A 22,099-nucleotide genomic window follows, 5' to 3' on the forward strand; every position below is an offset into this window, starting at 1 on the left:
CCCAGGCCACCATGGGCCCTCCTGGCCATGAGGGCACTGCTGGCTCATGGACAACTTGTCACCCACCAGGAACCCCAGATCCTCCTCCGCAGAGCTGCTCTCTTGTAGGTCAGTCCCCAGTCTGTGCTGGCACTTGGGGTTATTCCTCCCCAGGTGCAGGACTCTGCACTTGCCCTCATTGAACCCCATTATGTTTCTCTCTACCCAATTCTCCAGCCTGTCGAGGTCCCACTGAATGGCAGCAGAGCCTTCGGGTCTATCAGCCACTCCCCCAGTTTAGTGTCATCAGCAAACTGGCTGAGGTGTCTCCTATCCCATTGATAAACAAGTTGAATAAGACTGGACCCAGTATTGCTTCCTGGGGAATTCCAGTGACTACAGGCCCCCAGCTGGATTCTACCCCACTGATCACAACACTCTGAGGTCTGCCATTCAGCCAGTTCTTGGTCCACCTCACTGTCCATTCATCTAACCCACATTTCCTGGCTTACCTACAAGGATTTCATGGGACAGGGTCAAAAGCCTTGCTGAAGTCACAGTAGACAACATCCACTGCTCTCCCTTCATTGACCCATCCTGCATCTACATCATAGTACTGTATATACACCAAAAGAAATCAGTACAGAGTCTGAAACAGTACTGATCAAGCCACCTTCTTGCTCCCTCACTTTATTTTGATATATTTATTAAACAGAAAAGTAAACAGAGGAAAACAATGTTAGAGGAGGGGAAATTTCATTATCTGAAGCATTCAGGACAGCAAGTATCTACCTCAAGTGAACTCAACCCCTGTACAGAAGTAGATTCTAGTCTGCATTGCTCCTTTAGTCAGAGTGACACAGCATGCAAATTTTATTTATTAGCTACTTCATGCCAGCCTTTCCTATTCCTCTCCAAGGAAGCTACAGGCTGGATAGCCATCCTGGGGTGTAAATATGCACACCCTCCTTGCCCCAGAGAGCCCTCAGTGAAGCAGACTTGCCACAGGCAGACCCCTGCAGGGCTGTGAGCCATCCCTTCTGAGTAAAGCACCATCAGCCAGGCCCACACAGGCCTCTCATTCACAAAGTTCCACCAGTCAAGCCTCTGCTGACAGAACAGCAATGTAAGGTTTCCCAGATGGCATATTCCCATACTGACTCTGCAAGTGAAAAATAGGAACATCACCTAGCAAGGAGAGGTTCTGATCTCGATTTTGTGTCTCTAAGCATTTTAGCAATGCAAAAAGGCACTGTGCAACAACACAATAAAACTGCTTCCTTTCTCATCAAGAAGACAGCAATAACATGTGGGAAAGCCAAGGCTGCCTATAGCTTTCAGAAGTTTTTTTTAAATCTACTTCTTTGAAGTTGTTAATTCTCTTAATTACCTGTATATCTTGTTTCATTATAAAGCTGTGCAGCTGGAAATTAATTGGATCTTTTTCCACTACAACTTATTCCCTATCAGATTAGTAACATTTTACAAAAGAAAATGCCTTTCTTTTGTGACTCAGTTAAAGTTGATTTCATACGTCCAGATTCAGCACTCTCACTGTAACCCCTTGTTGCATCAGCTACCTTTTGAGTCCTCAGCAGCCAGGCTAATTGTGCTAAAATAACTAGTGCAGCAATCAAAATATGAGTATGTCTGACTCCTGTCTGTACACATGTACACAGGGGGGCAGCAGTTAAATGAAGTGACTGCATTTTTGAAGCCAAAGCACAACTCTATTTCACTGTGTGCAGGAGTAATGCATTTGTTATGAAAACAAGCTTTCATTTCTCTGATCAGTTGCTAACAGCCAGCAATGCCAAGACATCATAAGAAGTTCAAATCTTACTGTAGCTGTTTCCTTATCACAAACAACAATCTGTGAGACACTGACCTTTCACTTGTCAGTTGACAAGAACAGCTCTAGAAGCCACCAGAGTGTGACAGCATGTGGGCTTAACTTAAACAGCATTATTGACCCAGAAAGGAGCCTCTTTCTGTAGCTAAAAAGAGAATAAGGAATAAAAACCATAACTAGTTTATGCACACATAGGTGGAATCATTAGTCTTTATTTAGATAAAGACATATGGTTAAATTCTACCACAAATAGAAGAGAGAACTACTTCGTTTCCAGTATGGAAAAAAGCATCTGACAGGCTTAGAAATTCCTGCAATGATTACTGCATAAGAACATGGCATAACATAAATTCAGTCCACACATACAATCACCTCAAGATCAGACCTTTTTGGGGGATAAGATCAGTACACGTCTGATGAGTCTCTCACCAACTTGCTCATGGAAAGGTGCATGGGTTTGACCCCCAGGGATCTAGAAAGTTTCTATTTGGAAACTAGTACCATTCCAGTTGTTTCCCCATCAGAAAGAAATCACAAGTATCAGCTTTTTTATAAACTGCTGCCAAAGGTTTAAATTAGTGCTGGCAGATACCACAACAATCCAAATTGCCCTTTTCTGCCCATTCTGTAAATAGCCCCTTGAGGATGTCCCTTCCTTCATTGTACCAACATAAAGATGGGGCAACAGCTGATATCCAGTTATCAGTGTTCGTGGGAGCAGCCATGAAACTGTCTTGTTTCCAGAGGAGTCTTTAGATTTTTTTGCTAAAGAAAAAAACCCTGGCTGTACTGCAGAAGTGACCTCTATAAATTTAACAAGGTTGGTCTTTCTAATCTCTGTCACAATACATGAACACATCTTTCTTTAATGTTAATAATAAAAACGTTTTTAAATTATTTTATTATAGCAAAAATCATAATTTTTAACAGGAATACATGAAAAGAATTCAAAAGGTTCCAGAAGAGCCTTCAAATGAGACCAGTTGCTGGACAGAAACAGTTGCTTCCTGCTCTGAAGGTGAATGCCTTAAGTCATACATTTGGTTGCGCTATTACCTTAGTTTGCATAGCTACAGCTGTTATTAGCAGTCATAAAAATCACCCAACCGTAAGCATTTGACTTGGAGGCCACTTCCTGGGGTGAATTCTATAGGCTGACAAGGTGCTCAGTTATGCTATGCTGTCTTCTGTTTGCTCTAGATTTACTGCCCTCTCAGCTAATGAAAGCAAAAAAAAAAAAAAGAGGAGAAGCACATCCTCAATGGAACATCAGATTAAATTCGGTTGGTGCATACTGTAAATCCTTAGTAAGTGGGCCTCTCACTGTTCTGGTTCCCTTTCAGTGGCACAAAGAGATCAATTTGTGACCATCAGGACACACATTTGGTATGGCACTCTACTTGGAACGGGATGGATCTTTCTTACACAGCAATGAACATCCTCAGCTTTTTACATATGCTCTTAGCCTACTTCTATTTTCCAAGCTAATCATGTTTTTGTCTCCTCTCATTTGCTGCAACTTCTACCATGTTTTCCATTCAAATTGTTTGTTTCGGCTTTGATTTGCAAGCTTTGAAGGGATCCAAGCTAAGCACAGTTTTCCAGGCTCTAGCTCAACACTACATTATCCAAAGCTGACCTAGCATTTAATTCAAGTGCACACAATGATCTTTCCCCAGTTATATGCAATTTGCATTTTGGTTTGCAGGAACCATCATAATCCGTCTTCACTATGACAGCTTTACAGTACAAAGATGACATTCCCACGTGTCCCCTTAGGGCCTTTGTACACTAAGAACTTTAAACATGCTAACTGTCCATTCTCAGCTAGAATTTTGTGCACATTCACTTGCAGACTGAGTAATTAATACCAATCCCCATCTCCAGTGACCAGCTAAATAAGGTCAAATGAAGAAAAATATTTGGCTCTCATCACTGTTTTTAAATGAGTCTATTTTAGAAAATGCTGAGACCTAACTCCTTTACTTTTCTCAGGTGGGATTAAAAAAAATCAGTGATCAATTTGGAAGATATAAACTATAGACATGCATATTCTCAAAATTGCACCATTCTGAAAAATCAATTAGAGAGAGGAAGGGGCACAGGCTTTAGTCTGGGTGTGCTCTACAGCTATTTCTGGAAAGGCAGGAGAGAGAACAACTGAATATCCATTCAGCACTATACAGCACTAACAAAAGACAATCATTCCTCAAGAGATTATATTATTTCAAATTCCATCAGTATAACCTATCATGGGAATTTTGTGTGGACGAATAACAACCTGATTCATCAGGAATTATCTTCCACTAAAACAGAGCTCAGATCAAACCAAGGGTAGGCTCCATACAGCTTTAATGATTTTGTATGATTTCCAGTCTAGGAGAAGTGCTGTAAAAGACAAATACAAGGCAGTCATATGCAAAATCTTACACCTCTTACTACCTAATGCATTTAACTCTGGAATGCAGCACCCACAGTAAATACTACCAATTCTTTACTCTTTACTCATAGCTACACTTTGTGTATACTTTCACAGCACAACATGTTCACAGTACATATCCACAGCATGCTCTTCCAGCTGCTGTTATAAATGATTGCCTGCCTCTGAATTACACTAATTTCAGGTAGATTCATGCTTTGTAAATTGTCTAAGACTCTTGTCATTTTTTTAAATTTTTGCCTCCTTGTTGGCTTATTATTTCCTAATTTTTACTAGTAAAATTTGCTAATTTTTATTACCGTCTGAAAGTATACTATCAAGTCTTACAACTACATTCATTTCTTTCTCTTTAAAGTCAGACTAAATGAACTTCAAATGGCACTGTTCTACTTAGTTTTCTTCTTTTTATCTTTTTTTTAAACACTCTGACAATGAATATAAAGTTTCTTCTACACAGGACACAAATAACAACAAAAATCCATTGCCCAAGGACTTTGCACAAGAAACTAAAATGACAAAATGTACTTCACTATTGTTTAAAAATAAACAGTGATTAAAATTAGTGCAGGAACAATTGGTTGATATTTTTTATAAGCAAACAGAAGGATTATACTAACTGGCCCCTTGGGGATAACCCAGATTTACAGTAGATTTAATTAATTGTATTTAATGAAATTCAAATATAACAACAACAAACTGGCACACCATCTGAAATTATGCCTGAACTCTAGTAAACTATTCTGAACTGTAATAAATGTCTCTTTGTTATCTTCAGTTTTAGTTCTGCCTTACTGCACAGAGAATTTTTCTTTGCACATGAACTGTTTTGAATGTTTCCCCTTCAACTTATTTAGTGGGTTTGCAATGTAAAATTTTCAGAAGTTACTTTAAAATTAATTTTTGAAAGGAACTCTTTATCCTATTTTAATTACTTTTTAATAGAGCATTATAGACTAATTTGCTGCTACGTATAACATGTCAAAAGGATCACTAACTACAGTGGAAATACAGTGCTGTAACCTGTATAACTGAAGTAAAATGTTCCACTGTCTCTTCACAAAGTTTACTACAGGCACTTCACAGGTCATCTTGCACAGACATTTACTCTAGGACAAAGGGAATACAAGACGGGCATGAAGCAGCTCCAAAATGTAGAGCAGTACTACACATGCAGGATAACAAAGAACCAAGCCTTCTAGAACTAATGCTTGCTGATGCTTACTGCAGTGTCCCCTGTGGCCAGTGGGGTTCATTCACACAGGGTTCAGTCTTATCCACCATGAATAGATGATTATAAAACTTCCCCTCCCCAAAAAAAGAAAAGCATTACTGTAAGGTTCCCTGGGGAAAAAAACAGACCATTGTAGGAGGAATGAGAGGATTTTAGTATTTCCTGGAATTACTTTTATTAAGTCAGAAATCAAGGCAGAGTAAACAAGAAAGATATATCCTGGACTCAGGAGCTTTTTGAAAATATATGTTTGAATGATGCTAAAGCCTAAAAACTTCAGGTCAATTTAGAACTTCTGCATTCTTTTTCTTTCCCAAGGGCATGCTTTCAAGTGAATCCCGCTAAAACAAAGTCCTTATTTGCAAGTTTCTTCTCAGAAAGCACAGTAGCTGCTTGTTGTAAAAGGCAGAGTGTATGAACTCTGTGCAGTTGATAAAAATTCCAGCTCAAGCTGTATTTGAAGATAAAAAAACAATCAACCAGCAAATTATTTTTAGTCAGTTCCTTCTGCTACCAAAGTTTTTTCAAATTGTTCTGAGCCCTTATAATTTCTGTTTCATAATCCACTCTAATATTGATCCTTTCAGGCAGGCTCAGAAAAATCTAACCTCAACATATGAAATGCCAAGATGGCCCTTTTTGTCCTGGCTGTAACAGGAGAAAAGGTTATTCTCTCAACTCTTCACAGACTGCACAGCAGCCACCTAAGGCATATCCCTCAACTTTCCTGTACATCCATTTCTTAACACATAAAGCATAGCACAACAAAATTTCTTTCCTCCCTCCAAGTATTTTTGATCATTTTACAGATATGGACTTTAAAGTCTGCAAAACATTACAGTTATCAATTCATTATGGGTTTCCCAGTAAAATTTCATTTTTCCCCACTCCATGTCCATGCAACGTTTAAAAAGTCTTGGGAGCAAATTCTCTAATGGCCTAAGCACAAACCATTCTCTTGCTGTAATAGAGTTGTGGCCACCTACAGGTCCTCTGGCTTTCTGTGGTAGCATCTAAAGGTTCTTCAAGAAATTATGAAGAGGCATTTCTACTTGATGTATTCAAATTGGGCACAAGAATACTAGCAGCAATAGCATTACCAAAGAACTTTTTTTATTATGAATCATATAAAATTTTCCAGCAGATAGAATGGGATACTGAGGAGAAAAAAAGTTGTTTTTCAGCATTTCTGTTAAGCATTTATAACTAATAGGTGCCCTCCCACTCTCTCACTCTCAAAAAGAAACCAAGCCATAATAATCCTCCACCGCCACACTTGAAATCACCTTCCCTGGAGAACAGAGGAGGAATAAGGTGCTTTATTATTCATATTCACTGAATCATAAAGTGCCTAGAGGCCACAGAAGTAATGGCCCGTTGCACCAGTGCCAATTGTCCCTGCTTCAGAGACAAAGCATTGAGATGGCAGGGAGAAGTAGCAAATATTCATAATACACGATTAAGGTGATTGAGCAGTGAATGGAAAAGGAAGCAGAGAAATCCACATCACTGGGATTGGAAAAATCTCATAATCTGCACATACATACCACCCCTATTTTGAACCCCTTTCCAGGAATCTTGATCTAAAGCAGGTCAGGTATTGGCATTTCACCTACTTTTACATAAATAGAAATAAATCTTGATAAGTTGGGCTCTGGAAATGTTTAAAAGGATCTTTACCAAGGTTCTGAAGTATAAGACAACAGTCAGGAGATCATAAGCATCACTCCTAAATCCTGGCAGCAAATGGCATATCCTGGCATTTAGGATTACAGAGGCAAAGACCCTTGTGATGACTGACTAAGGACAGAAAACAATGAAAAGCCAGTAACATGAGCACTAGATTTTGCCCTCCAATGCACTTAGCTGTGTGAAAACAACTTGATCCCTCATTTAGCCTTTACATCTAAAAGTAAAATAAAGTAGATAAGCTTTAGGACACCCTCTGATGCTCTTGTAAGTTGTCAAGAAAGCATGGTGGCCAGGAACCTTTTGCTGCGTTGTTCTCCTAAGTCACTTGAATAGTATCTTGCTGTATCATTTACTGAACAGGACAAATTATATTATTTTTTGTTTACATTACTTCAAAGCAAAAAAAAAATCAGAAATCCTCACAAGCTTTCAAACTAAGCCTCAGCTAAACCTACCTAGCATTGCAAGACTCTTCAAAATTACTTTTGTAGAAACTGGTCCAACTGTAGACAGAGCTTTTTGAGTACATTCTCCCTGTCAGTCCTATCTCTGATCACTGCCATGATATAGCAGTATCATACAATCATGTCACATCCTTTTTTTTCTCCTGCACACTGGCAACAAACTTCACACAAAGTCTTCAGGGATCAGAGAGACTGATCAATTAAGCACTGATAGTATCTCATTACTATACATTTTCTTGTGATGTGCTCTGTATAATTTCATTAATAGCAGTTGAATTAATTTTCCATTTTCTATGTTGCACTGCAGTAACTGAGAAAACATACAAGAATAAAACAAAGAGATGATTGTGCTTACAATTTGTGTTTAAATCCAGCTACACTGCCTAGCTCCAACAGCCTAAAACCTTTCATGAAGGAAAGCAATAATAAACCATATCTGTCAGCTGCCTTTTGCAGGAAAGAATATATCATTATATGCTAAAAAAACATGGGGTTTTTTTTACAAAACTAGGCCTAAACTCTGCTTTTATTAGTAGCCTTGATGTAAAGAAATGGCAGGATTCACATTACAGGTGTTGTATAATTATCCAGTGACACTGAGCATGCAGCCATAGCGAAGTCAGGGAAGCAAAAATTATTTCATCAAGCAGAGCTCCAACCTTTAATTCTTTTCCTGCCCTTCCCACTAGCCAAACACCTTTGCATAAATTTAGGCAGATATTTGATATACACATATACATGCCACTTTCCCAAGTTAAAACAAGTATTAATTTGAAGTAAAGCTTGACAGATGCATGTGTTTGATTCAAAGAGCTCTCACAATAGAAACATTTCACTCACTAATCCACACAACTGTGACCTTGCACTGGTTGCAGCTTAGTCACTTGACACTCATATCTACCAGTCAGACCTGTAACTTTCCTGGTATATACAACCCAGGTCCTCAGACACCTGAATAACAGATGTGATGGTGACTTCAGTGCTCTCATACAAGGAGGAGCTACAGATGCTTCTGCTGAGATTTGCTAGCAACATTAACCTCAGTGAGCACCAACCAACCTCTTGGAAGATGAAAGCTCATTACCATCCCTTCAGACTTTGGAGCAGTTCTGAATTCTACTTGAGAGGATGTGTGGGAATGAAAGGTGAAGAACAAATTCATTTCTTCTTGGAGCAGTTTGCAGATTTGAGAGATGTTTTCATTAGCTGAGAAGGGCTTTTTCTCACCCTTGTACAGATGCAATTCTTCCTTTTTCTTCATAAAACACATTCTGGCAAAGTTCAAAAGAAGCTGGATCATCAGGTTTCTGCTTTCATTTGCCAAGAGCAGTTTCAACAGACTCTTCAGTGCAGGGTGAGACCAGAAGAGTATGGAAAAAAAAGCTTCCCCATTCACCAACCCAAAAGGGAAGCAGAGGCCCCTATGAGTGCAAGATGCTGTATTTGCTCCCATCACCACAGCTGTTCTCATACTCTGGCTGATCAGATCTTACAGGGCTGATGTTGTTCTCACTTTTATCTGTATTACACCAATGGAGCCATGTCAGCTGCAAAGCCATTATCCTGGAGTGAGACAGAAGACGGTCTGGTCCCAAATGCATTCTATCTGACAACACCCATCTCTCAAGTCCTCAATGCCCTAGAATATAAGTGGAGAACCAACCACTTTAACTAAAATCCACTGAATTAAAGAGAGCTTTCCCAACACAGAAGTTGATGCTCCTCCCTGATGCCATTTCAGAAGCACTTTAGAGGAAACAAAACAATGGTTTTACGTGATAGCTGTGTGGAATCACATTTCAGAGTTGCATGAGTCTCTAGGCATGCATTCCTTACTTCCCATAAGCACAGCATAATACCATAGCAAAAGGTTTTGTAAGTTTATTTTTTGCATAGTAACATACTTCATATTTAAAGTCTCAAATACTTTTCTAAGCAGAAGTCAAAGGTCAGAACAGGATTCTACAAAAGGCACAAAAATATGGTGTTTCTAAATCTAATCTTATTTCTATGTCTCATTTATGCAAAGCAATGGGAGAAACAAATGTCTTAGTCAATGAGACATTTGAGTACATTGATTGTACTTTTTGAGTGATATCTTTGAGTGATATCCCTTAGGAATTTAAAGGGAAGCTCCTAAAAATTGCTTTCCAATTCCTTTGTCATCCTCTCCTGATCTCAATTAGTATGAGCTGCCTTTGGTTTAGTACATTTCTTTTTCCTCTCTTTTTGCAACAGATGTTGAACAATTAGTAAAATACAGGAGTATCAGCCACAAGAGTGAATCTTTATGCAAAAGTAAAGACCAACATGTTGCTCAGATGATTGATTCAACCCAAGAAATCTTTCAGAATCTTCACACACTCCAGTAAGAAATAATAAAAAAAAAAAGTTAAAATAATTCTGAAACGTACAACACTTACATTGAAGTCTGGAAATGTTGTAGAAACTATTGGAAAAGCACTTTTCACCGATCTGTTTATCACAGGCCTCCCTCCAAAACACAGCACCTGTCACCCATTTTCAGAACAGAGGGACACAGAGTTCATCTAAGTACTGAGTATCCTCCTCCCGGGGAACCCAGTTACACCTATGCCAGCAAGATTTGGTGGCAGTTTCAGAAATTCTAGTCCTTACCCAGATATTGGATGTACTTACAGGTGCCTTCTCCACAGATTATAAGATACCAAATGCCTTATTCTATATGGAAATTCATATCTTACTTTTTTTTATCCTCATATCAGAAAGAAGGGACCCTTTCATTGCCCACATACGCACATAATCCTTTGATGAATTTTCCTAAGCTTTTGGACTCAATACCTTTTCTAGTAAGTTCCAAAAAACTGTACACTGCATAAAGAGTGTATTTCCTCTTACTTCCAAACTGGGTGTATTAGCTCTCCATGTTCTCGAACAATGAAATAAAGCAGGAGCTGACCATTTTTCTCTCTAGTTCTGTGCTACCTTGGTTACGTCATAGAAAATAAAAGGACAATTTTGTGTTGATGTATCAGTTTGTCTTCCCTCTTTTCTATCCCATCACTACATCAGTTTTCTCGCTGTTAAAAGACCTCCTCTCAGTTTATTTTTTTTTTTTATTAATGCAAGCAATCAGCACAGCTATTATCTAAGAAATGAAACTAGTCTCACATGTGGACAAAATCCTTAAGCTACAAGCAGGGAAGGAAACCAAGACTCCAAATCCTCACTAATTGTGATCTTCTGGCTTTTGCTAATTTACAGGATTAACTCACTCCTATAATAGTCCAGATTTCTTCCTCACATCACAATTGAGTCACGGGGTTTTCATATTCACAGGATAAGCCTATTTAGCTCTTTTCAGTCCATGGGATATCCTTTACCTCTTTCTTCCCTTGGTCACCCCAGTATCATGAAGGGGAAAAGTAATGATTCTAAGGTCATTAAGCCATGCATAAAAATGCCTTAAGAGATCAAATCATGCCAGAGTAATGCAAAAAAATTAACCTCTCCTACAGTTCACAAGGGCTCCAGTTTCCCCTCTTGATGATATTAGAAAATCAGTATACAACTGGGCTGTTAGTTGAAGGGGTAGACAGGAGGAATGAAATACCAATAGCCAATCCTGTAATATACAAATTGGATGATCAAACAATCATGGCAAAATGTCAACTGATGACATACTTTGACTTTAGTGGGGTCATATCTAATTATTAGTGACTTGGTTTAAAAAGGCTTTTAGTCAGGGGAAAGCTACTTCAGAGATAACAACTAATGCATGGGGGAAGAGGGCAACAGAGATAATCAAGCAAGGATATAATTTCAGTGCCAATGAATTTGTTTGACAATCTGTTTCTTGGCCCAGTCAAACAATCTTTGTAAATAAAATTCTTGCACTTTCAGTGTATAGTCTGACTCTGGAGTCACTTTGTTAAGAGTCCAGGTCACAGAATGGGGAAAAAAAAAAAAATCAGTGCAAGAATTTGCACACATCTGCTCAGCATCATCATTCATGAGCTCACAGCAATAGGAACAAAAAGGTTTTTACTACATTCAGGGAGCCACAATACTCAGATGTGGATTTCATACATAAGGTGACTGAGCTGCTTTTGAAACACAAGCCATCCAAAAAATTCTGGACCAAAGCCGAACGGCACAAAGGCAAAATACCTCCAGCATTTGGTATCTCAGGAAATTGTGTGTGGTTGCATAAGAACACAATACTAGAAAGGTCAGTATACAAATCTCCTTTTTTTGTTGCTAAGATGCTTTGGTAAAATAGGTCTGGCTCTGGGAAGCATGGAATAATTACGGAAGACACCTGTTAGTCTGCAGATGGAGCAAGTAACTTGATTTCTGTATCTTCCATTATATGCTTTAAAAGCTACCTAAATTACCCTGGCACCAATGTAGCAATCATTAACGTTTTATCTTTATACTGCTGAACACTAAGAAGCAACAGAAGCAGCAGCAAACAGAAGAGAAATAAATTATACAGCAAAGACTTAGAAAAAAACTTGGAATTAAAATCCTGGATGGCAATACCTCCCACACAGGCATTGGCTCTCCATCTTGCACCCAACTCTAATCATTACCAGTTTCTTTTTAAAAGCCTGGGCCTGAATGAACTGATATTTTATAAGACAGCCACGACCTAAGTAAACTCCAAACAAATCATTCATCGCAGCAAAGCTCCAGAACAAGCTGGTACTTTCGCAGAGAACTGTTCTTCTAAACACACGTTATACATAAAGAGGAAACAGAAAGCACATACTGTAGGCTTTCATCAATTGTACACAAACAAAGCCTTTTATAATTCTCAATATGCTTGAGATCATTATGCCTGGGGCCAAGAGGCTCTCAGTAGTTTAAGATCTCATTTTCCAAACTTTTGGTTAAAAGAGTCTTTTCAAGAGCATGGGAGAAAGGAACACTTTTTTCTGTGAATATGTTATGTTCACAATGCCCCTACTCAAATCCTTACATGCACTGTGTCTTGTTGGTTACCAAAATCAAACTTCACAGCCTCAAGGTCAGGAGCAGGAGGTGCTCACCCACATCAGCCTCCACATTTTCTGTTAACCATCATTCCCTTTTATGGCTTAAATTTTCCTGGAACTGTTGACCCTCTCCAGTTCTTGGGCTTGTTCTGACCTTCCTGTCACTCAAATCTACCAAACACACTGTGCTAAATTTCCTTTTGTTTGCCTTTTGAAATTATCTACTTCAAGACATGAAAGATTCTCATGCAAATCCAGGACAGTAACTAGAAGACCAAGGAAATGCCTACTGTTTTATGTTCTGGAGCTCACACTGCAATGAAGTTAATGCCATGCTTTTGGTTTAAAGGCACACCAACACGAGAACCAAGCACGTAATTCAATATTTCAGTAAAAAGTGGAGTGCTTTGGCTCTAGAAAAAGTGCAACCAGCTTAATCTAGTCACTATTATCAACTCCTTTCCCTTTGAAAGCAAATCCTGAATCAGTCTGAACTCCTAAGGATTCAAGTCTTATTCTTTAATGTGATGTTTTTGTTTTGGGTACTTTATCAGCTTGGGATAATAAAGTAATAAAAGTGTTATGCATTGAATTTAAGATAGCATTTTCTACAAAAATTACAAGAAGCAATAATTTCATCAAGGAATTTGCACTTTTCACTGCTACATTAGTACCCCAGGACCAAAGGGGCTTTTTTTCTTTGGAAGTGTTCAGTAGTCATTGGTAACTATCAAAAGTGTACTTAACACTGTGGTATCCTGTAATTCACACCAGCAGCTGCACAAATAATTACAGCCCTTCTCAGGTAAAACCTCAACAATTTAAATGAGTTTTCTCTGAGCAGGGAAGGATTGAAATCCCTTTGAATGATTGGGAGATCCACAGAAGCCTTTAAAAGAGTTAAAGCAGTCTGATCCATGGGGCATACCAATGCTAACTGCCGACGAGCATGGAAAGAGCACTATATTCAGACTGAATCAAATTCTACTGAATTTTGGCTGATATTTTTCTACATGTATTAAACAGAAACAGGTCAGTTTTGCCCTGACCATTTCAGGATTCCCATTTTCATAGAAGCGTTGTAATGGGCCATGCTCTTTGTTTAAGATTATCAATTCCATTTCCCTGCCTCAGATTCCCTGTTTTTTAAAAGGACCACTTACCACCAAAATTTGATTCAACCCCTTTTGAGTGAGGCCCAGGGGACATCACAGATCTTTAGAACCAAATCTTTGTTTCTGTTTCAAGGAGTGCCTAAATATGGAATCACATCAAACAGGGACTGTGGAGCCTGATGGGGTCATCTACACCATCTCCTTATCTCCAGGTAGGATCAGTTTTGCCTAAAAAATTCTTAGCAGACACCCCTCTGCTGTTCTTAGGACACTCCATTGACTAGTTCCAATAATGCACCCATTAAATTACTAGAAACTTTTTACGTCTGACATGCATTGCCAGTTGAAGATGGTATCACTTCCATTTTTTCAGATTTTAAACATATAATACATTACTAAATCTGGTAATGTATAAATGCCCATTTGTTTAGCTTATTCCTGATAGCAAGTGCTCTTTCTGCAAAATTAATTTAATAGTGGCATTTCATTTAAGACTTGTCCTAAACTACTGAAGTAGTCGAGCCTTACAATATCACAACACTTCCTTTTATTTATATATATTTTTTTTTATTTATTTTTATTGTTTTACTGCTGGAACTGAAACAAAGTATTAATTAAGTGCCCAAAAAAAGGTTCTAATTTTAGGCAGTCTGGAAGGGAAGATGCTAGGAAAGAAGTAACATCCTACAACTTACAACTGTAGGAATACTTTTTGGTGCTTAAAATTGCAGTGAGTCTATTCTGAGCCACAGAATGTCACTTTCAAACTAATGTTTTCTCTTTTTTTGATGATACTTTACGGAATAAATCACAGTCAGTTTTCAAGGTACTCAACCATTTCTTTCAAGTTATCTAGACTGTCTAACAAAAGCTGATTTACAGTGGGAAGTGTCTACCACAGGTGCCATTAAGTCTAGAGCATGAGACTGCCTTCTCCCTGGACATCTATTTAACAAGATAATGATGTGGAAGGGTACTGCTCTTCTCTGTGCGAAGTGCAAGGGTTTCTATCCCAAGAAGTTATTTTCTACTCCTCTTAGATAATGCACAGTGAGGTTTTTCTCATCACTATTCTTAAGGGAAGGCAAGAAAACTTAATTAACATATAGACATTCACAAGTAAGTAGGTTAGCATCACCTTTTTTAATTCACCTCCAAATCAAGAAGGGTTCTAATTAAGATGAGATAACAGATTCATCCTCCTCATGCTCTTCCCCAGCAGAGTTTTGCAACTGTGGGTGCATAACAAAAATGTACTTATATGGGACAGAGATCTAGAATGTTCTGAAAATTATTAGCAAGTGAGATTGGTTTCTGCACACAAAAGCAGAAAAAAAGCAAAGCTTGCATCTTACCAATATTTGAAATTACACATAAATTACTTTTCAAACTTTTTCTACTTTCTTGACTAATTCCCACTCTGATACAGATCCTATGTAAACAAACACTAAAATCCTTTTGGTGTGCTTAAAGACAAAAGCTATCATTATTATTCCTCAGCTGGAGAATTAAATGTACAACTTCAGTACAGTAAGAATTTTAACATTTGAGAACAGAACCTTAAAGGAAAAAGATGAAACTTACAATCAACATATTCTGACACAGACCAGCATTGCTAGGCTCGTTTGGGTTTGGGGGTTTTTTTGTCACTTTTTGTTTGTTTTGCTGTTGGTTGGGTTTTGTTTGGTTGACTTTGGGATTCTTTTGGCTGACAGGTGTCTGGAGAGCAGGCAATCTTTTCAGTTTCAAGGTTATTGAAAGTCAAGGGTAGGGAAGAGTCCTGAACTTAACTGGAGCCAAACTACAGAATCAGTCTGGACAATTCTGAATATAAGACTCTTCTTAGTGAATGTTTTCAAGACAAAACTAATCATCAAGGAAATGCAAACACTATAAAAAAGTAAACAAAACCCATGTTTTCACAGAAGATGAACCTAAAAGATTGTGAATGCAATAAAACGGAACTAATTTTCCCAATACAAATAACAGTCATTCAGATTTGTTAAGGTGCATTCTTTGTTTAGTTTTTTTTCTTAGCTGAAACATAAATCAGATTTTTTTCTTAGATCAAAACTATGATCACATACTGACCTACCCACATGTGATTCAGGTTCATTAGAGCATAAATCCACAAAAGCATAAAGTCACATATTTTCCAGATAAAATAACTGTACTTCATTTCTGGTTTTACCTAGTTGCTTTGGTGCATGACTATATCTTAATGCTTATGAATAACATCACTTTTTTTCTGGCTGTAATATCAGTTAGTCATACCAATGAAAGTTAAATATTAATTTAGGGATCTATCTTAAAATATGTTCATAATTTAGTAGAAAGACCAACTTCCAAAGTTATTTATGTGCCTAAGGAAGCCAACAGGGACATTTGTGAGAACATGTGAAGAACAGGCTTATGTCACAATCTTCGAGTGCTTGGGTACTCTGAAAATCCCACCACCTGCAGTTAAGTGTGTCAGAAAGCCCACCTCCTGTCACACAAAAGCTTCTTCTGTGCCCTCTGCTGTGGATGGGTTCTACAGGTACTTACGGGTGTGGTGTACTAGAAAACAGCAGACCAAAGAGGAGGAAAAGAACATGCTGAGAAGTACATGAAAATATCCCAGAACTGCTAGGATCCAGAGATTCCTGGACCCATTGAATCTACTGGCATCAAGAATGTAGGCGACTTAGACCATGTCAAGGAAGTTAGTACCTGCTATATGTACTCAAATGATCATACACACACAAAATGGAATAAAAGATCATCTGGATCCTTCCTGAATACCAGCTCAGCAATCACTGGTGCACTAGTGCCACTTTCCACTTGGGAGTAAACAAGCATGGCTGGCTCCCAGCTGTTGCTCCAGCTGAGTATTCTAAGTGAAAGTGAGAGAGGACTGTGTGGGCAAATAACTGCAAATACTGTATGATTACTTATCTGCCATTAAAAACAACAGCTTGGTTCTGCTATTAATAACAGCTGAATTAATAGAAGGCATTCTCGTTAATACCACTTTTGATCTGTGTCTCCCCCAACTCAATCGCCTATCAGGCAAACAGTGATTTATAGCACTCTGTGTTTTAGTGCTCACATACACAAGTGGCTCCACTTCTACCCCACAGGAGCTAACAGTGCCAGTAAGCCCATGCAAGCTTCAATAGGAAGGAAACAAGTACATTCTGTTATCTGAAAAGACTTACTTGGTAGGGGTAGAGAGTGACTCCATTCGTTCTTGACAAAGACCAGGTGCCGTCAAGGTACTGGTGGGCCTGGATAGCCACAGAGTTGAGAACATTACCATTGCTGGGGCTGGTGGCCATCTGAAAGCTGACCTTGGCTTGGTGTCCAGGAGAGCCATTTTTTTTCTCCACCGCATTTCCAATTCCTAGACTGTTGGGTTTTCCACTGTGTTTGTTGGCAACAAAGCCTGTATAATTAGATGGAGCATAAGGAGCAGGCATATATGCCCAGTCCCTGGGCTGCAGGCTGCCCATGTGCCGGGGACTCACCAATGTGGGGACATTGGAGAGAGGTGGGGGAGAGCCTGGTGAAGCATCATATTGTTCTGAGTTGGCAGCTTGCTCCAAGGTCAGCACCATCTGAATGGCCTCTTGCTTCAGCTGGTTCAGGTGTGTGGCACAAACATCACATCTGTTGTCCTTCTCATTCCACGCCTTACGAATGGTATTGGGAACTTGGAGCTTCTCGTGAATCACTGAAGAGAAGCCTGGGTCCTACAAATCAAACAGAGAAGGGTAAGGGGGGGACAGGAGAGAAATGTTTAACCATGGTCAATCACAGTGAAACACTATTACTGCATTTCAAAAGCAAATTTATGAGATAAGCTTAAATGCAAACAAAAGCTATTAGATATAGTCAACATATGCCAGCAGCAGAGTTGAACAAAACTCAGAAACTAGATTGTGTTGGAAAGGAAAAATTCTTTTACTTTTACTGATAAGTGGCAAATATTATAATTCCACTGCAAGATTCAATGCATGGCAGAGAAAAGGAATTAACCTGCTTCACACCACTGCACCTAATTTCTGGCTTGAATGAAATCTACTCTTAGTTACACAGGTGAGATTAAGAGCAACTCCACTATAGCCAGTGGACTTGTAGCAAGGTTCATAAATCCATCTACTCATCAATACCAGCTTTTGGTATTTAAAAAACCCAGGAAATACTCTGCAACAAAAATTTAACACTTCAAAGACAGCAGTAAAAAAAAAAAAATTTAAAAGTACCACCACTCTCTCAAAAATCCTTTTCAGAATTCAAAATAGATGTATTCTTGGTAAATTAATTGATCAACTATCCACTTTTCAGCCAAAAAAGAAAAAAACAAATTAAATCAAGCCACCTTTTTGTTATTGAAATGATCTACCACTATTCTGGGTATCTGCTGATATCATAAAACAAAGTAACAATTTTCTTCAAAAAGTACAACATTTATAGAGTTAATAATCTGTAAATAATTATTTTCTTCTCTGAAAGCATAGTTCTGGTGCAAAACCACCTAATCAGGTTTAAAGCCTCTTGTCTTACAGCCTTACCTCATGGGTAGATATTTGAACATCAGTGGTGCTCCCCACAGGGCAATATGCCCCCTGATCTGACTACCATGACTGCATGCTGGTCCAAATTGCAAAATGCAAATTGTGAAGCCGAACAGCAATCTTAAAGCAGGCTTGTCACCAGACTTGCCTGGTTCTTACAGTATCACACAGTTTTAGAAACTCACAGCAATGATGTGTGCATTGCACAGAGCAAAAAGTGACAGGTTTTTGATAGAAATATTTATTGGAATTTTCACACCACATTTCTACAGTTTTACAGATCAGGCAGGACAGACTTCACCTGCCCCTCCCTAATTTTTGGAGACTTACTGGTGGATTTTCTTATGCGTAGTCAAAAAGATTAATAATCAATAGTATCAGAATCTTTTTTCTCTTCATCTTTGTGGCTTTAACAGCTTTAGCAGCAAACTGAAATCAGAGAGTGTATGTGTGTGTGAGGGAGAAAAAATCCCACAAATAGACAGCACTCTTATCAAGTAATTAAGTAATTTGATGAACCCCATGCATCGAGATAGACAAATTTCATGTCTTGGTAGTTTGGTTGTGCTGGGAAAGTGGGTAGGGGGTATGATATAGGGAGGGAGAGAATTCATTGGTAGAGGGTCATATTCATTATGATCTGTCTTTATTATAGACTCAAGCATTTTATTTTCACTGTTTAACTACCGTGAACAGCTCCTCAGCATGCAGTGATTAATTGATTCATAAATCATGGTGCCTCTTTATGCACAGCAGCAAAAGAGCAGTTCCAGCCACAGAAGCCCGGGAGAGTCATATAAGCTGATGGGAAACAACAGGAGGCTGAGGTCTGATCAAGCCTCAAGGTGGTCATTTCTATTCTACACACAAAGGGGGTCAGAGCATCAAAGTGTGTCAGGAAGGCAGGAACTGGATTCTGCACCAACCCTTCCCCCTTAACCTTCGGGAAGGGGACTGGTGGAAATCAAGGGGAAAAAACAGGATGCAAAATATGTCAAATCACATTTTCCATCCCAGACCATAACTAGGTCAACAGATCACATCAGATATAGGCATCCACTCCATGATGCCAGGTGTGCAGGGAAATTATTCTCTATTTTCCCCATAATGAGCTAGACAAGCTACCTATACAGCTGAAGTGAGGAATGAGTCTTCTTTCCAGGCTGCTCCACGTCACTACAGGAGAAATCCTTGCCAGCTCTTCCTTCAGCTAGCAAGTGCCACAGGGGTGGTTGCTGTTCTTTGAAAGTTAACTTCCCTCAGGCAACTGGGCTTGGACCCAGGTAATTATATACAACATTCAGATCCAGCAGCAGTTCAACATGGAAATTCCTGCATACTATGATAAATATTCCAAGGAAATAAAGCCTTCTCCACCGTAAGCAAATGTCAGCACGACATAAATATTCAAGTAGCACACCAGCTTTAAAGAGTGCTGGACAGCAGTGAATTCAGCTTCATCTCAGTGTTAAAACAAACATCAGATCATTCTCTGATACAACAATAAACAGAGAGAGAGAAGGAAGGAGAGAAGGCAGACTGTTCTTCCTCAGGAGCAGAAAGAAGAAACAGGCACAACCTGAATTTATTACTCCCAAGACTGGTCCTACTAATCTATCTGAATCTACTAGATGGATGGTTCAATACTGGATCCAAGACTGGGATATGAAACAGAAAAGTCTATGGGACAGCAAATAAATTTGGATAAACTCAGCTTCCAGAAGGACATTAGTCACATTTTGTTCTCAAAACAAAACTGATAGAGCCTAGAGAGTTTACTTCCTTATTCTGCACTAGGCAGCTCTACTATAATTTCACAGAAATGGCTGATAGCCTTACAACATATTTAGCAGGGAAGAGGCCAAAGCTGAACTATCTCTATACCCTTGCTCAAAGAGCAGCTACACTGCACTTGCTGTTTCAGTATTTCATCTGCAAGCAATATCTGCACACATTCCCCCCAGAATGCTTATCAGTTCAATAACCAGTATCTTGTCCCATACAAAAGTGACAGGCAAGCCTCGCTGGATAAGTGCTTTGAGCCACCAAAAAGGTTATAGCCTCTACTGAAACATGTGAGGTCTAAGAAACTCCACACTCCCTGGCACAGGAGCAGATTTGCTCGTGAAATCTGAGGTTGACACTAGAAATACCATTTATATTTTGGCACTCATTTCCAGTCCTGATGGAACAAAGCATAGTCACACTGAAAACTGAAAGAGGAGTTTAAAAATCACAGAAGAGTTTGCTTTGAGTTCAGGGCAAAGGTTCATGATGGTTTCTCTTCTTGCTGCAATAGTTCACCCAACTTTAGTATAAACAGCATTACTGTAAACTCCTATTCCTATAATAAACAAATGAAAGCATGTAAGAGGTCTGAAAGCTCCAGGAGATCAGCCACAACACAGACCATTGCATAACTGCACAAGGCAAGGAGCAAACTAAACAGAGTGCACACTGAGCTATGCTGCAAGAAGCCTTTTCACATTACCTTTGAGTTCTCAAGGTCAAGTAAACACCAAGATAGTAACTAATCCCTGATCTTTGTTCCTGAACTAAAAACCCATATGGGAAAGACAGAAGATGGAAGGAAATTTTGTGTGTTAGAGACCTATCACAGGTGACCTGAGGAATTCTTGTTTTACCCAGATAACAGGTACGGAGAACAGGCACAGAGAACAGGTGCTAGCTAATAAATATTGAAGTACACAAACAGCTCTACCAGGGTAAAAGCAGTCCTGACTTCATGGGGGAGGAGGAACTGCACGATTACTGTACAATAACTTAAGGTAATGCAGGAGCATCCTCCACCTCTTTCATATGCCTTCATAAACCTATACCACCTTGCTGTATAGTGTTCACGGTGTTCTAACTCCATTGCTAGGAAAGCAGATGACAAAGAGAATAATCCTGTCCTTCCTGCCACCCAGATTAGAGCCCATCCATCTTCCTCAAGAAAGAAGGCAAACAACCACTTCCAGCATGAAGCACCCTGTTTCACACATATATTTACACAAAGCTCACAAAAGCTCTGTGATGAAAGCAGGATGATTTCAGCTGGTGGACACAGAAACAGGCAAGAAATAAGATGGACAATTTGCACTTTTACATATTACATGGAACCTAGTTGATCATAGATTCATATACAAATACCTCATGCACATTCTACTCTTTTGCAAGCAAACGGCAGGCAGATACTAATATAGGTAATACTCACTAAGATTTCATACATAGCTATATTTTATTTGGTCAATGACAGCCTATGCAAGTTAGACATGATAACTTTATGTCATCACCTCAGAGAAAACTCAGATATACAATGGATCTCAAGATCTTCTTGAACAAATTTTGTTCTTCAACACCAGTATTACTCATTGCTCTTTACAGAAAGACAAGGAAGTCAATACTAACTAAATCACAGAGGCCAGCTTCTGCTCTCAGATGCTCACAGAAGACTCATGGAGTTCTTTTGTTTCTGAAAGGGTCCATGCAGCAATGACAGGGTGAGGGGAGAAGTAGAGGAAAGCAATGATCGAACTTCTTCTGAGGAAGGAGTGTGTTTTCCAAATTCTCCCACTCCACAGGCAGGGTGTAGAAGAACTAATTAAGAAACTTTAGTAGGAGGGAAGCCTTACCCTTGTAAAAAATCCTATGACTCTGCAAACATCTCTGCTCTAAACACAGTCCTGTTAGTCCATAGTTGGTCTCTATTTAGGAAAAAAAAAAAAGGGGGGGGGGGGGGAAGGAGAGAAAAAAATAAAAAAAGAAAAAAAAGAAAAAAGAAAAAA

General features: G+C 39.0%; 1 protein-coding gene across 1 annotated transcript in view; it reads right to left on the reverse strand.

Moving 5' to 3' along the window:
* The window catches only part of KIF26B (kinesin family member 26B), a 198,857-nt gene extending 180,544 nt beyond the window's left edge, over window positions 1-18,313 (reverse strand). The window contains exons 1-4 of the mRNA XM_017739909.1: window positions 18,309-18,313; window positions 17,907-17,940; window positions 16,953-17,486; window positions 11,727-11,740 (exon numbers count right to left, since the gene is read on the reverse strand). Of these exons, the coding sequence (XP_017595398.1) occupies window positions 11,727-11,740; window positions 16,953-17,486; window positions 17,907-17,940; window positions 18,309-18,313 (587 nt within the window). The remainder of the gene's footprint in view (window positions 1-11,726; window positions 11,741-16,952; window positions 17,487-17,906; window positions 17,941-18,308) is intronic.
* Between the last annotated feature and the right edge of the window lie 3,786 nt (window positions 18,314-22,099).

The sequence above is a fragment of the Corvus brachyrhynchos genome, unplaced genomic scaffold (assembly GCF_000691975.1).
Source record: "Corvus brachyrhynchos isolate BGI_N302 unplaced genomic scaffold, ASM69197v1 scaffold31, whole genome shotgun sequence".
Lineage (NCBI taxonomy): Eukaryota > Metazoa > Chordata > Aves > Passeriformes > Corvidae > Corvus > Corvus brachyrhynchos.